The sequence below is a fragment of the Pan paniscus genome, chromosome 6 (assembly GCF_029289425.2).
Source record: "Pan paniscus chromosome 6, NHGRI_mPanPan1-v2.0_pri, whole genome shotgun sequence".
In the NCBI taxonomy this organism is placed as follows: domain Eukaryota; kingdom Metazoa; phylum Chordata; class Mammalia; order Primates; family Hominidae; genus Pan; species Pan paniscus.
Window position 1 is genome coordinate 79,521,101 of NC_073255.2, and position 17,068 is coordinate 79,538,168.

Consider the following 17,068-nt stretch of genomic DNA (forward strand, 5'->3'; position numbering starts at 1 on the left):
TCACGCCTGTAATCCCAGCACTTTGGGAGTCTGAGTCGGGCGGATCACAAGGTCAGGAGATTGAAACCATCCTGGCTAACATGGTGAAACCCCGTCTCTACTTAAAAAATAAAAAAAATTAGCTGGGCGTGGTGGCGGGCGCCTGTAGTCCCAGCTACTTGGGAGGCTGAGGCAGGAGAATGGCGTGAACCCAGGAGGTGGAGCTTGCAGTGAGCCGAGATTGTGCCACTGCACTCCAGTCTGGGCGACAGAGCAAGACTCTGTCTAAAAAAAAAAAAAAAACTTCAGGTAGTCTTATTTAAGTGAATTGTGCTTGGTATTCTATAACCTTCTTGTACTTGAATATTAATACTTTTTTTTTAGGTATGGGAAGTTCTAGTTATCCCTTTGAATAAACTTTCTACCCAGAACTTTTTCTCTACCTCCTCTTTAAGGCCATATTTCTTAGAGTTGCCCTCTTGAGGCTATTTTTTTTTTTTTGGTCTCATCTGACTGTATCTGTTCAAATAACCTGTGTTCAAACTCACTAATTGTTCTGCTTGATCAGTTCTGCTGTTGAGAGACTCTAATGAATTCTTCAATGTCTTTTGAATTTTCAGCACCAGAATTTTTGCTAGATTCTTCAAAATGATTTTAATCAAGTTATCAATTTTATTGAATACAGATTCTGAATTTTTTTCTTCTTTTTTTTTTTTGTTATTTTGAATTTTGCTGAGCTTTTTTGAATTTCCTGTCTGAAAGGTTACATATCTCTGTCTCAAGATTTGCACACTAGTGCCTTATTTAGCTCATTTAATGAGGTTGTGTTTTCCTGAATAGTGTTAATTTTTGTGAATGTTCATTGAAGTCTGGGCATTAATGAGTTAGGTATTTATTTTAGTTTTTGCATTCTGGGCTTTTTAATACCTGTCTTTCTTAGAAAGGCTTTCCAAGTATTCAAAGGGAACTGAGTATTGTAATCTAAGTCTTTGATCATTGCAGTCGTATCTGCATTGGGGGCACCCCAATTTGAATAACACTGTGATGCTTGCAGACTTGTAGAGGTACCACTTTGGTGGTCATAGGTAAGATCCAAGAGAGTCTCTGGGTTACCAGGCAGACTCTTTTTCTATTTTTTTTACATTCTGCCAAATAAATGGAATCTCTCTCTCTCTCTGCATGCTGAGCTACCTGGAGCTGGGGTGGGTGTAACACAAGCACCCCTGTGGCCACCATCACTAGGACTACACTAAGTCAGACCCAAAGCTAGCACAGGACTGGCTCTCACATAAGGCCCACAGTGACCTGATGTTCACTCAAGACCCAAGTTCTCTTCAGTAGGTGGTGAATCCAGCCAGGCTCATGTCCTTTCCTTCAGGGCAGTGAGCTCTGGGCTGGGGGTAGCAAAATGCCTTTGGTAGCAAGAACATGGAGTCAGAAACCTTAGGAATCTACTTGGTGCCCTATTCTGTTGTGGCTTAGCTGGCACCGAGGCCATGAGACAACATCCTTCCTACTCTTTTTTCTCTTTTATCAAGCATAAGAAGCCACTCCCCATGGCCACCACCACCCAGAGTCCACAACAAGTACTGCTAGGCTACTGCTGATATCCACTGAAGACCTAAGGGGTCTTCGGTCAGCTTGTGGTGATCTCTGCCAGGCCTGCTTCTTTTGCTTCAGGGAAGTGGGGTTTTGTTTTTGAGACGGAGTCTCGCTCTGTAGCCCAGGCTGGAGTGCAGTGGAGCGATCTTGGCTCACTGCAAGCTCCGCCTCCCGGGTTCCCGCCATTCTCCTGCCTCAGCCTCCCAAGTAGCTGGGACTACAGGTGCCCACTACCGCCCCGGCTAATTTTTTTGTATTTTTTAGTAGAGACGGGGTTTCACTGTGTTAGCCAGGATGGTCTCCATCTCCTGACCTCGTGATCCACCCGCCTCGGCCTCCCAAAGTGCTGGGATTACAGGCCTGAGCCACCGCGACTGGCTGGGAAGTGGGTTTTTTTCCTGACCTAGGGTGGTTCCAGAAATGTCATCCAGGAGCCAAGGCCTGAAATCAGAGACCTCAGGAGCTACCTTGTTACGGCCACTCCACTATGGCTGAGCTGGTAATCAAGCTTCAAGACAAAGTCTCTTCTTCTTCCCTCTCTTTTCCTCAAGCAGGAGTCTCTCCACATGGCTGCGGCAGCTTGGATTGCACAGTACTGGGTCTCACCCGCCGAAGGGCTGCAGTAAGTTACTGCTAACTGGTTACTGCTGATGTTTATTCAAGGCCCAAGGGCTCTTTGCTCAGCAGGTGATGAATGCTGCCAGAACTGGTACCTTCCCTTCAAGGCAGTGTGTTCTCTTCTGGCCTAGGGTATGTCTAGAACCGTCACTCAGGAACTAAGTCCTAGAATAGGAGCCTCAGGGCTTTTTCTGATGCCGTATTCTACTGTGGCTGAGATGATGTCCCAGTTGCAGGACAAAGTTTTTATTAACTCTTCTCTCCCCTTTCCTCAAGTAGAAAGAAAGATTTTCTCCTGGAGCTGTGAACTGCACTGCCTGTGCCTAGGGTAAGGGTAATGCAGGCACTTTCTCGGCCATCCCAGTTGGCATCTCACAAGGTCACATGCACTTCAAGTTTTCTGGCTCTGAGCCTAGCAAAGCACCAGGATTTGCCCAGGAGTTGCAGTCCCAGTGGCTTAGACTGCCTTTCAAGTTTATTTAGAACCCCGTAGTGCTTTAGCCCATGGTGGTGGGGCTACCTGAAACTCAGGTTTTGATTACTGAAATGGACAATTCCTTTGTGACTAGGGCTAGTCTGAGTGCTCCCTCTGTAGGCTCTGGCTGAATTCTGCCCCATGCTGCTTTCTGCTATGACAGGCAGCACTGAGTTTTACTGCACAGTCTCACAATCACCGCACTCTCCCTTCTGTAAGCACATGGATTTTCTCTCTCTGCCGAGCTGCACTCCCAGGGAATGGAGGAGGGCTGCTGTTGGTAATTAACAGCTTTCTTTCTTACCCTCTTCACTGCCTCTTTGATTTGATGCTAAAACTAGGTCCTGTGATCACTCCTCAGAGTTTTTTGCTCTTATGAAGATGCTTCTTATTTGGACAGTCATTCTATTTGGTGTTTTTTCTGGGGGATGATTGCTGGAGGATGCTATTTAGTCATCTTGCTCCACTTCCCTTGCAGCCATGTTGTTTGAATTAAGTGCCACATATGAGGCTAAGGTGAGCCCGGGGTCAATCACGAGTGCTTTCAGATACATTCACGAGAGGTGAGTTTAGCTTTAGTTCCAAATGAAGATCATAGAGACTGCTCTGCTTGGATTTGGTAGGGGCAGGTCAGTGTGGCCCATATTCCCATTGCGGCAGTAGAAATTTCTGGCATCTGTGGCAGAAAAAGGCAACTGAGTGTTGGAAAGGGGAAACTCACATTTTGGTTTTTATGTAGGACTTTACTGGTTCTGAACCTCTCGTGATAAAGAGCAAAGGCAGACTTTATCTGCAATTCTAGGTCCTTCTGCCTGTGGGTGTGGTGGTTTCAGGGGAGGGAGTTTTGCTCATGCTTCAAAGGCATATTCTCAAGAAACAGGTGTAATTTGTGCAGATAATCACACCTTGGAAGGGATCACAGAGAAGGAGGAAAAGAAAGAAATGGCTTATTCTGAGGTGAATGTGTCTCAGGTCAGAGACTGTGTCCACTTTTTCTTCTGAAATATGTGTGTAGAACTTGCAAATGTTTACTTCTCTACTATCAGGGGAAGCTGCCCCCAATATTTCAACATAGGTTCTATTTTCCATAAGTGTCGGCCGGCTGAGAAATAAAGAGAAAGGGTACAAAAAGAGGAATTTTACTGGGCCACCAGGGGTGACATCACATATTGGTAGGACTGTAATACCCACCTGAGTCTCAGACTAGCAAGTTTTTATTAAGGGTTCCAAAAGGGGAGGGGGTGTAAAACAGGGAGTAGGTACAAAGATCACATGCTTCAAAGGGCAAAAAGCAGAACGAAGATAACATGCTTCTGAGGGAACAGGACAAAAGGCAAAACAGAACTGATAAGGGTCTGGGTTCAGCTGTGCATGTATTGTCTTGATAAACATCTTAAACAACAGAAAACAGGTTTCAAGAGCAGAGAACCCGTCTGACCACAAATTTACCAGGGCGGAGTTTTTCCCCACCCTAATAAGCCTGAGGGTACTGCAGGAGACCAGGTGTATCTCAGTCCTTATCTCAACCACACAAGACAGACACTCCCAGAGCTGCGATTTATTGACCTCCCCCCAGGAGTGCATTCCTTTCCCAGGGTATTAATATTAATATTCCTTGTTAGGAAAAGAATTTAGCAATATCTCTCCTACTTGCATGCCCGTTTATAGGCTCTCTGCAAGAAGAAAAATATGGCTCTTTTTGCCCGACCCCGCAGGTACTCAGACCTTATGGTTGTCTTCCCTTGTTCCCTAAAAATCACTGTTATTCTGTTCTTCTTCAAGGTGCAGTGATTTCATATTGTTTAAACACACATGTTCTACAATCAATTTGTACAGTTAACACAATTATTACAGTGGTCCTGAGGTGGCATACATCCTCAGCTTACGAAGATAACAGATTAAGAGATTAAAGTAAAGACAGGCATAAGAAATTACAAAAGTATTATTTGGGAACTGATAAATGTCCATGAAATTTTCACAATTCATGTTCCTCTGCCGTGGCCCCAGCTGTTCCCTCCATTCAGGGTCCCTGACTTCCTGCAACATGCTACTTGTGATGCTTTGCCTTATCAGTTTAACTCCTTTTTCACTTTTTATTCTCATGATAGTCAAGGGGCTCTGAGAAATACTTTTTCCTTATATACCAGAGCCTTCTCCTTATTCCCTACATCCCAGCTTTTAATAAGCCGTGAAAAAATTGTCACCATGAATTTATACCTGCAACATTACAAATGTTTCTTTTGTGGCTGTCGAACATGGAAAGGTGTGGAGGCCCAAGATTCCTGTTTGAGATGGGATCAAGTCTTTGGTTATCAGTGAAGAAGGAGACCATGTACTGTTTAGCTTCCATTAAATCTATGCAAAACTGCTTATAAAAATGCACATTTAATGAGAATGGTCTTTATTGCCCAGGATAACTCAGAAAGTTCTGAATGAAAAATAGAAGAGACTTCCTCTCTAGGATGCTAAAGCAAGGAAATAAAAGAGGACACAAATGGAAAAAAAAAAAATCTGTGCTCATGGATAGGAAGAATCAATATCATGAAAATGGCAATACTACCCAAAATAATTTATAGATTCGATGCTATTCCCATCAGGCTACCATTGATTTTCTTCGCAGAATTAGAAAAAATACTTTAAATTTTATATGGAACCAAAAAAGAGCCCATATAGTCAATACAGTCCTAAGCAAAAAGAACAGAGCTGGAGGCATCATGCTACCTGACTTGAAACTATACTACAAGGCTACAGTAACCAAAACAGCATGGTACTGGTACCAAAACAGATATATAGACCAATGTAACAGAACAGAGACCTCAGAAATAACACCACACATATACAACCATCTTATCTTTGACAAACCTGACAAAAATAAGCAATGGGGAATGGATTCCCTATTTAATAAATGGTGCTTGGAAAACTGGCTAGCCATATGCAGAAAACAGAAACTGGACCACCCTTCCTTACACCTTATACAAAAATTAACTCAAGATGGATTAAAGACTTAAATGTAAAACCTAAAACCATAAAAACTCTAGAAGAAAACCTAGGTAGTACCGTTTAGGACATAGGCACGGGCAAAGACTTCATGACTAAAACACCAAAGGCAATGGCAACAAAAGCCAAAATTGACAAATGGGATCTAATTAAACTAAAGAGCTTCTGCATAGCAAAACAAACTGTCATCAGTGAACAGGCAGCCTACAGAATGGGAGAAAATTTTTGCAATCTATGCATCAGACAAAGGGCAAATACCCAGAATCTACAAGGAACTTAAATAAATTTACAAGAAAAAAGCAATCCCATCAAAAAGTGGGTGAAGGATGTGAACAGACACTTCTCAAAAGAAGATATTTATGCAGCCAACAAACATAAAAAAAAGTTCATCATCACTGGTCATTAGAGGAATGCAAATCAAAACCACAATGAGATACTATCTCACACCAGTTAGAATGGCGAGCATTAAAAAGTCAGGAAACAGATACTGGCGAGGATGTGGAAAAATAGGAACGCTTTTACACTGTTGGTAGGAGTGTAAATTAGTTCAACCATTGTGGAAGACAGTGTGGTGATTCCTCAAGGATCTAGAACCAGAAATACCATTTGACCCAGCAATCTCATTACTGGGTATATGCCCAAAGGATTGTAAATCATTCTACTATAAAGACACATGCACACGTATGTTTATCGCAGCACTATTTACAATAGCAAAGACTTGCAGCCAACCCAAATGCCCATCAATGATAGACTGGATAAAGAAAATGTGGCACATATACACCATGGAATACTATGCAGCCATAAAAAAGAGTGAGTTCACATCCTTTGCTGGGACATGGATGAAGCTGGAACCATCATTCTCAGCAAACTAGCAAACTAACACAGGAACAGAAAACCAAACACTGCATGTTCTCACTCATAAGTAGGATTCGAACAGTGAGAACACATGGACACAGGGAGGGAAACATCACACACCAGGGCCTGTCAGCAGATGGGGGCAAGGGGAGGGAGAGCAATAGGACAAATACCTAATGCATGTGGGGCTTAAAACCTAGATGACGGGTTGATAGGTGCAGCAATCCACCATGACACATGTATACCTATGTAACAAACCTGCACATTCTGCACATGTATCCCAGAACTTAAAGTTTAAAAAAAAAAAAGTTTAGCCAAAAATTAGAGATTACAGAACATGGGAGACATTTGTAGCTTACATTTTGCCTAAAACTGATGTTTCTTCATGACTAGACTCAGATTAAGTTGACCCTTTTTTGTGTTAATGTTAATAATAGCACAGTAGTCTTGTATCCTTCTTTGTTAATCAGCACCTGATACAAATTTCTTTTAATATAGTTGATCTTAATTTATTTACTTGGTAAATACGCTTTCTGACAGATATTTTTCACTCTACAGTTAATTATTTTTCTCTATTAATAGGTACCTTGGGGAGTTTATCAAGTGATGTGCAAAAACAAGATTAAACCATGTTTAATCTGACAGCTCTTCTTTCTTCCTACCTTTGCATATCGCTTGCTATGGAAAATGAAGGCTCTCGTCTTTCTTTACTGGTCAAATAAACTAAAAACCTAGGCTGTGCCACTTACTGAATTTTTGACAAAATATTCTCCTTGGACCAGAAGCAACGATACCACTGGCAAACTTCTTACAAATTTGGAAACTCAAGCTTTACGCTAGATCTTCAGAGTCAAAATCTAGGTTTTAACAAGATCTCCTGTTCATTGCTATACACAATAAGATTTGAGAAGTATTCTTTTAACTCACCATGAAGTTTCCATATGGGAACTATAGACAACTTTTCTTGTATTATGTAAATGTAGCATTAAGAAATGTACATGCCTGTGTTAATGTCCTTTATTTTATACTGTATCATCAAGAAAAGTATTGCACATACACTGGTTTCATGATCTTATGCCATCTTTTCTCAGAGTTAAAAATACACTAGAGAATATTTCTGTGCTAGAAAGTATCCTACTGGATAACTCCAGTAACTCATATAAGTCAGAACCAGCTCTCTTTATTCTCATTTTACCTGATGTCAAATCAAGAATTCTTTCTATGGTCACTTGGTAAATATGTTTTGTTTTCCAGGGAGTGTTGACATTCAGGGATGTGGCTGTAGAATTCTCCCCAGAAGAGTGGGAATGCCTGGACTCTGCTCAGCAGCGTTTGTATAGGGATGTGATGTTAGAGAACTATGGAAACCTGGTCTCCTTGGGTGAGAAGAACTTCAATATACAACTCATATTCTACATTAAATATTTTATTTTCTTCTGGTTTTTTTGGAGGTTCTGCTTTGCATAAATGAGTTTCAGAATCCTGCTTCAAAAAGAAAAAAATGGGTATCTGTTGAGGTAGAAAATATAATCTTCAAGATGTTTCATCTTAACATTAATCTTTCCCTTTTTTGAGCTCATCTGTATACTTCAGTCTAAATTAGTGGTAATATCAGAAATTTAGTAGCATAAAATATTGTTACCCACACCTAAAAATGCAATTTTCACAGCTGATTTTTGATTCAGTATTACTGGGTAATAGAGCTAAGAACCACAAATTTAAAATACTTTCTAAATATTGTAAAGTTTCTGTTAGGAAACAGTATATTGAAATTAATTTTCTAGAGTCTTCTATAATGTTCTCTCTTCTCTACTGAGCATAGTACTAGATTAGTAATCAGATTATCCTAGCAAGAGTCATGTTATTTTTTTCTAATAAAACAGGTCTTGCTATCTTTAAGCCAGACTTGATGACCTGTCTGGAGCAAAGAAAAGAGCCTTGGAAAGTGAAGAGACAGGAGGCAGTAGCCAAACACCCAGGTAGGTGGGAGTGAATGAAGCAGATGACACAAATGACGGATCCCAATGTCAAGGAGGAAGCCAGACCTTTAAACATGCTTCCAGAAGCTCTGCTCCAGTGGAAATGGTTTCTGAGAAACCTTCATTTCTTTCTCTTGCTTTAACATAGGGACATTTTTTGTCCCATTCTTGTGAATTTTCCAAGCACTGTACTTCCCCTTCAGTAGTGTGTGGTGTGTGTGTGTGTTTTGTTTTGTTTTTTGTTTTTAGTTTACAGCAATAATGAAAGTCTTTCATGGCTTGACAAAATGTGTGATTTGACTGCTTTTCCATTGCTTTGGGGAAACAGCAATATCTGTATTTTTGAGAAACTCTATATTAAACCATTTTTTTAAGTTCTGTTTTTGGATAATGTCTAAATATATAAGTTTTGGTGATATTACAATTTGGATCAGAAATCCCAGGAACACCACAAAAAGATGTGTGCTTCCTGCTTTATAATTTTCTATTCTATGGAACCTTCAAATGTGATTTTACGGAAATTTATACTCAGTAATTATATCAAAACACTAAGCATCTCCCTAAATGAAACAAACTCTAAAATTGTGTTACTTCAAATGTTACTCTTTTCATATAAACAAATGTTGGTAAATATGGCCAAATTCCTCAACTGTATGTAATATAGTTCAGTGTATCTACTTCATACGTTTATTAAATATACTATGTCATTGGGGAGCTTAAAACATTGCTGAGTATTTTTTTTGTTTTTTTGTTTTTTGTTTTTTGTTTTTTCTGAGACACAGTTTTGCTCTTGTTGCCCAAGCTGGAGTGCAATGGCACGATCTCGGCTCCCTGCAACCTCCGCCTCCCAGGTTCAAGCGATTCTTCTGCCTCAGCCTCCCTAGTAGCTGGGATTACAGGCATGTGCCACCACACCTGGCTAATTTTGTATTTTTAGTAGAGACGAGGTTTCTCCATATTGGTCAGGCTGGTCTCGAACTCCCAACCTCAGGTCATCTGCCTGCCTTGGCCTCCCAAAGTGCTGGGATTATAGGTATGAGCCACTGTGCCCGGCCTGCTGAGTACATATTAAACTCTCAATTTTAACTTTATTTTAAACGACATCATTTTGTGGTTTTATTTAGTATGAAGCTTACTGTGATTGTGTCATTCATATGTATATATATATAAACACATTTATATACGCATGTGTATGACACACATATAATCTCAGTAACGCGAATTTTTTCACAAATAATGCTGAAACTGAGTCACTGAACTGTTTCAGAGAGCACAGTAAAGGCCAAGGTCTGCAGACCTACTGCTGTAACCACAAACAGGCATCTTTCTCTGGGTCTCTGGATATGCAGAACCACTCCTAGGCTATGGCTGGAAGGAGCTGGAGATGGTTATGGAGTCACTACAGAATTTTAAGTCAAGTCAAAATAGTTGAACCATTTCTTGACCTGTAGCCACAGACCAAGGGTTTTCAAGTTTGCCACCTATATGAGGACCTGCCTTTTCAAAATGACTTCAATCAATCTTTAGTTCTAGCAGGTTTTAAAACCCTCTCCCTGAAAAACAAAATTATTTTAAAGGTCTCTTCTTTGAGAAGGAGTCTCACTATATCACCCAGGCTGGTCTCAAACTCCCGGCCTAAAATGATTCTTCTTCTGCCTCGGCCTACAAAGTTGCTAGGATTACAGGTGTGAACCACCATATCTGTCAACATAATGGACTCCATGTAGTAGTTCTTATAAGACCTTTCTAGGGGTAATGAACACCCTTACCTTTGGTTCATGTTAGAAAGTCTTTATTTTTGTCTTATTTTTAAAGTAAATTTCTCCCAGATTAAGTATCCTTGGTTGCTAGAATTTTTTTTCATCACTTTGAAATTTAGGAAGTTCTTAGTGAGTCCCTTTTTTCTTCAAATAACCTCTCTATGACTTTTCTCCTGCATTCTTCTTCAAAGATTCCTTTCATGAATACATTGGTCTCCTTAATCATATCTAATAAATTAGTTACATATTCCATGTTGATGTTTTTCAACTTGTTTTATTTTTTTCGTGACTCAATGTTTATAAATAATATGTCTTTAGTTTTCTGATTTTTGTTTTCTGATCATTCTGTTGTGACTCTACAAAAATTTTCAACAATTATTTTTCTGCCACGATTTCTACTGGGTTCTTTTTTTAAAATCTTTGTTCTATTTTTGTTATTGAGCATACTTAGTATCATTATTTTGACATCTTTGTCAGATAATGCAAAGATCTTCTTTTCTTAAGGATTGAGTTTTGGAAATTTATTTCTTCAAGTGGTGTACGTTTTCTGTCTTTTTTTTTTTTATGTTACGTGGTCCTTTTATGAAATTTGAAAACTTAAAAACAGCCATCTAATCTAATATTTAAAGACTTGCTTAAAGAATGGCTGTAGCAATGAGCCAGGCTATAGATTTTTTAGTGCTTCACAAACATGTTCTCAGTTATGTCTTTGAACTTTTGTGTGTAATTTCTAAGTTAAAGAGATTTTTCCTCATTTTCTTGTCAGATTCTATAATCTTTTGCTTCCTTAGATGACTGTAGCATGGCAGTTCCTCTAGTATTATAACAACATTCACCTTCTAGCAGATACAAACTGTAATTCTCATTACTCCATCATTTTCATGTTAAGGGAGACAGACTCTATTAATCAGAACTTTAAACAGACCTGTTGTTTTAGATTTCTCTTGAGGATAATACTGGGAGTTGATTGTGTTTTACTTAGACCAATTGCTGTTGAAGGAAAGAAAGGTTGTGTTGGAAAGTCTTTAAGCTAGACCTGGTTACCTTCTGCAGCATAGAAAGTATTACTGGAATGTGAAACGAGTGGAAAGAATAGCCATACACTCAGATAGGTGTGAATGATTTAGCAGATAACACATGTGAAAGGTCCAAAGGTGAAGGAGAAAACAAGAGTTTAAAATGTGGATTGGGAGGCTATTCTCCAATGGAATTGATTCTTGAAAAGCCTCTTACTGTCATGGAGGACAATTTTTTGATGTATGCTTATTAAGCTTTTGAATTCTTTAAGTCTTCTATCCATTTAATCTGCTGGTGCATTCACAGTGAGAGACAACTCCTTTTTATGCTGTAAGGATCTAAATAATCTAACTGCTCTTCTATTGCTTTGAGGGATCTGGAAAATTTGTCCAAATTTTTGGAGGTGTTTTTAAAAATCTGTGCGTTATGTTAGAGAGGAGTAGGGAGATTTGGTTAAGAGATTTGAGAGAGGCCCGGAACAGATGTCATATGTTTCTGCTTTATAATTTCCAGTCAGTTGATCATACAGAAAATGAAAGTGAGAACTTTTATCAGAGCACAAAGCATCTGCAGAAAATCTAAACATCTATTTCACTTCAAAAGTATATTTTTCTTAGTAGGAACTAAACTTAGAAATTTAAATTCTATATGACAATTGCCTCTACTGTGGAATAGTTGATTTTATCTACTCACCTCACAGAATTCCTAAAAACACTAATACCATAGGTTACTTAGAACACTGTCCAGGACATAATAAACATAATAAATTCCAAATTGTTACCTATTTCTTAATAACTATTATTTTATAATTTTATCTTTACTATGAAGACTACTAGGGCTGTGTCTTATATATATGTTTTTCTTTCTGATTTGTGTGTAACAACTATGCCTGTAATTTCACAAGTTCTGAAGTAATGTGCTCAAATGTATATGTTGTATAAAAGGTGAACTTGATAACAGGCACACCATATATTATAATCTTTGATTTATATGTGTAAGTTTACTGCATACAAAAAGATACTAGCATTTTCATCAACTTTTCTCAAACTTTGTCTATGTGATTGTATAAATTTATTTCTAATTATTTTATTTTATTCCATATTGTACTGTATTTATGTTGTTTATATTATTTTAGTAATATAATGCTTTGCTTCCAAAGGTCGCCTTGCCTTTACGTTTTGTGCAAAAATAGCAGCTGTACATTAATGACATCATAAGTATGTCTAGTATTATTTAAGTGCCTATTCATATTTTCTCATCAAAGCTTTTTATGAATGATTATAATGCATTTTCTATAAAATGTTATTGCTTTCACTGTATACTAGTGATTCAAACTTTATTGTCTTCAACAGCAATGACATGAAATCACTCTAGTTGCCCATCAGTGGTGGATTGGATAAAGAATATGTGGTACCTATATACACATTGAAATACTACACAGCCAAAAAAAATTGTGTTCTTTGTAGCAACACTGATGCAGCTGAAAGCCCTTATCTTAAGTAAGTTAATGGAAAAAAACCAGAAAGACAAATACTGCATGTTCTTACTTATAAGTGCGAGCCAAATATTGAGTATACATGGATATAAAAATGAAAACAATAGACACTGGGGACCACTAGAGGAGGAAGGGAAGAAAGAGACAAGGCCTGAAAGCTACCTATGGGGTACTGTGCTATCTATCTGAGTAGTAGGAGCAGTTATCCCAAACCTTAGCAATACATAATATACCCATGTAACAAACCTAGACATGTGGCCTCTGAACCTATAGGAAAAGTTGAAATTAAACAAAAATACCAAAATATGTGCTCTTTATAAATGTGCAGTCACAGTTAAAATGCATGGCTCTCTAGAATAATTATTGTTTGGTAGTACACTATGTTGATTCAATATTTTTTGGTTAATTTTTTTGTTAAATTTTGTTCCACCATTTTATATTTTAGTGGCTTATGTTTTACAGTAGGCTATGTCACATTAATTAATTGTGTTTTTAGTTTTTATTTATGTATCATAATTTTATATGACAATAATTCAACTCTGTACACATTAAAACAATGTTTGGACAAAAGTCAGATATTGATCAGTCATACATAACGTTGCCAATATAATTATTTCTGTGTTTGCCTGTGTAAATATTACCCCTATTTTATGACTTGTATATTTGCTTTTTTTTTTTTATTTTTTTGTTAGTAGTCAATGATTGTTTTATTCTTAATTGTAAGAAATACAAGGGCCGAGCATGGTGGCTCACACCTGTAATCCCTGCACTTTGGGAGGCGAAGGCGGGCAGATCACCTGAGGTCAGAAGTTCAAGACCAGCCTGGCCAACATGGCAAAACCCCGTCTCTAGTAAAAATATAAAATTAGCCAGGTGTGGTGGTGCGCACCTATAATCCCAGCTCCTGCAGAGGCTGAGGCAGAAGAATCACTTGAACCTGGGAGGCAGAGGTTGCAGTGAGCCAAGACGGCACCACTGCACTCCAGCCTGGGCTTCAAGAGCAAAACTCTGTCTAAAAAATAAAAATTAAAAAAATTAAAAAATGTATACTCTTTAATATTTTCAGTTATATAGTTCAGCTTTGTTAAGTATATTGACATTTTTAGCAACATATCTTTTTTGTAAAAGAAATATGCTATACACATGAATCCACTACTCATTTTTCCCATTGTCTGGCCCTTTACAAACTTCATTCTATTTTCTGTTTTTAAGGATGTAACTATTTTAGATATTTCATATAAGTAGATTCATACAGTATTTTTGTGTGTGTGGCTGGCTTACTAATTTAGCATGTTGTCTTCAAAATTTGTCTTTATAATAGATATTAGAAGATTTCCTGCTTTTAAAAAGCTGATTAATATTCCCTTTTTTGTATTTTAAATTATATTTATCGATTCATTTGGTAAGGAAAGTTTAAATTGCTTTTACCTATTGGCTTTTGTGGATAATGCTTCAATATGGTGTACAAATAACTCACTTGACCATATATTCAGGAGTTTATGTCTGTGCTGCATTGTTTTTCATTACTTTGGTGTTCTACCTTTATACCAGTACCAAAGTGCTTTGATTGATGTAGGTTTGTTTTGTGTTTGGAAATTGTTAAGCATAATGCTTCCAATATTTTTCTTCTTTTTAAAGATTGTCAGGCTTTTCATGTTCCCTTGAGATCTTACGTAATTTTGTGGGTTTTTTTTTTCTTTTTGGAAAAGTAAAATTTATTTTATTTTTTATTTATTTATTTTTTTTGAGATGGAGTCTCGCTCTGTCACCCAGGCTGGAGTGCAGTGGCGCGATCTCGGCTCACTGCAAGCTCTGCCTCCCGGGTTCACACCATTCTTCTGCCTACGCCTCCAGAGTAGCTGGGGCTACAGGTGCTCGCCACCGCACCTGGCTAATTTTTTTTTTTTCTAGTAGAGACGGGGTTTCACCATGTTAGCCAGGATGGTCTCGATCTCCTGATCTCATGATCCGCCCACCTTGGCCTCCCAAAGTGATGGGATTACAGGCGTGAGCCACTGCGCCTGGCCAGGAAAAGTAAAATTGAAAATTGAAAAAGGGGTGTGTTGAATATGTGGGTCACTTTAAGCAGCATGGACATCTTCACAATGTTATGTCTTCCAACCCTTGAAAAAGAGCATGCTCAAAAGTGTGTTGTTGGTTGGGTGCGGTGGCTCATGCCTGTCATCCCAGCACTTTGGGAGGCCGAGGTGGGCACATCATAAGGTAAGGAGATCGAGACCATCCTGGCCAACATGGTGAAACCTTGTCTCTACTAAAATACAAAAAATTAGCTGGGCGTGGTGGTGCATGCCTGTAGTCCCAGCTACTCGGGAGAGGAGGCTGAGGCAGGGGAATCACATGAACCCAGGAGGTGGAGGTTGCAGTGAGCCGAGATCGTGCCACTGCACTCCAGCCTGGTGACAGAGCAATACTCCATCTTAAAAAAAAAAAAAAAAAAAAAAGGTGTGTTGTTTAATTTTTATGTTTTTTGAATTTTTCAGCTTTTCTTCTGTTACTGATTTCTAGTTTCATTCCATTTGGACCATAAATAATTGTCCGTAAAATTTCAATTAAAAAAATTGTTAAGACTTGTTTTGTGGTGTCACAGGTCATCCATCTAGGAAAATGTTTCATGAGCTATTGAAAAGAATGTGTATTCTGCTGTCTGTATACATTTGTTAGGTATAATTATTTTATAGTGCATTCAAGTTTTTTGTTCCCTCATTGATATTCTGTCTTGCTTTATGTATTAGTGAAAGTGGGATGTTGATGTATCCTTCCATTATTATATTGCTGTCTATTTTTGCTTCAGTTCCGTCAATGTTTGCTTTATGTGTTTGGGAAAACTGTCTTGTATTTATAGGTTCTCAGTGAATGAACCCTCTTATTATAATTGAATGTCCTACTTTGTCTCTTGTGAATTTTGACTTAAAGTAAATTATATGAAATATGACCGTTTTCAACTTAATAAATTGTTGCCTCTTCTCTCATTTGGTTAACACTTGCGTAAAATGTATTTTTCATCCTGCCATTTTCAGTCTTTTTTTTTATTAGATCTAAAGTGCATCTCTTGAAGACATGATATAGTTAGATCTTGATGTAGATCTTGATATATGTCATGATATAGTTAGATTTTTTTTTTTCATTTTGAAGAATACTTTTGCTGGATATAGTATTCTTGCTTAGACTTTTTTTTTCCCAGTACTTTAACTATGTCATCCTACTCCCTTCTTGCCTGAAAGATTTATGTTCTTAAATTTACTCGTAATCTTGCAGAAGCATGCATATAAATAATACGTCTCTTTCTTCTTCCTGAATTCCAGATTCTCTTCTTGTCTGCAACTTTTAAAACATTGCTTGTGTTATGTCTTGTTAGAAATCTCTTTGTTATCTTAGTTGAAATTTGCTGAGCTTCTTGATTTTCTTATATTTTTTACTAATGTTGAAGTGCATATTAGTCTTTTTTTGTAGTTCTACTACCCAATTTTTATTTCTTTCTGTGCTTTTTATCTTTTTTTTGGTTTCATTTTTGTTATTTCATTTTGTTTTTTTAATTTCCATTTTACTCATTGAGCATCATTGAAATGTAATTTTGATTTTCTAGGGTAATTTATTTTTTTTCTTTTAAAAAATAGATCAAGACTTTAATTCAAATTGTCTCACGTAATTTTTACATCTCCTTTTTTTAATAATTGATTTCTGGATATTCTTTTTTATCTTTGAGCCATATTATCTTGATGTTTTATATATGTTGTAATATTGCAATTTGTATAATAAAAAGCCACATGTCAAAATCTGTATTAAGTGACTTTTGTCTGAGGGAATATGATACCAATTTTTTAGGCTAGAGAGTCTTGGAGTCTCTCAAGCCTGTTCTATGGATGTTTTCTCTGAGCTTGTGTGTTTTTTAGTTAAAAAATATTCGCCTTTTTTTTTTTTTTTTTTTTTTTTTGAGTGTTACTCTTGTTGCCCAGACTGGAGTGCAATGTTACGAGCTTGGCTCATTGCAACCTCCACCTCCTGAGTTCAAGTGATTCTCCTTTCTTCTGCCTCAGCCTCCCAAGTAGCTGGGATTACAGGCACCTGCCACCACGCCCTGCTAATTTTTGTATTTTTAGTTGAGAGAAGGTTTCACCATGTTGGCCTGTCTGGTCTTGAACATCTGACCTCAGGTGGTCCGCCTGCCTCAGCCTCCCAAAGTGCTGGGATTACAGGTGTGAGCCACCACTCCTGGCCATTCCCTGTGTTTCTTATTGAGATCCCTTAGTCACTTGCTATACCCGTTGTCTAT

At 37.9% G+C, this 17,068-nt stretch overlaps 1 protein-coding gene across 3 annotated transcripts in view; it reads left to right on the plus strand.

Annotated features, from left to right (window-relative positions):
• Positions 1–17,068, plus strand: part of ZNF736 (zinc finger protein 736) — a 47,280-nt gene that overhangs the window by 23,098 nt on the left and 7,114 nt on the right. For all 3 annotated transcript variants that reach the window (XM_063605748.1, XM_055114982.2, XM_055114981.2), the window contains 2 exons: positions 7,781–7,907; positions 8,410–8,505. In XM_063605748.1, the coding sequence (XP_063461818.1) occupies positions 7,781–7,907; positions 8,410–8,505 (223 nt within the window). The remainder of the gene's footprint in view (positions 1–7,780; positions 7,908–8,409; positions 8,506–17,068) is intronic.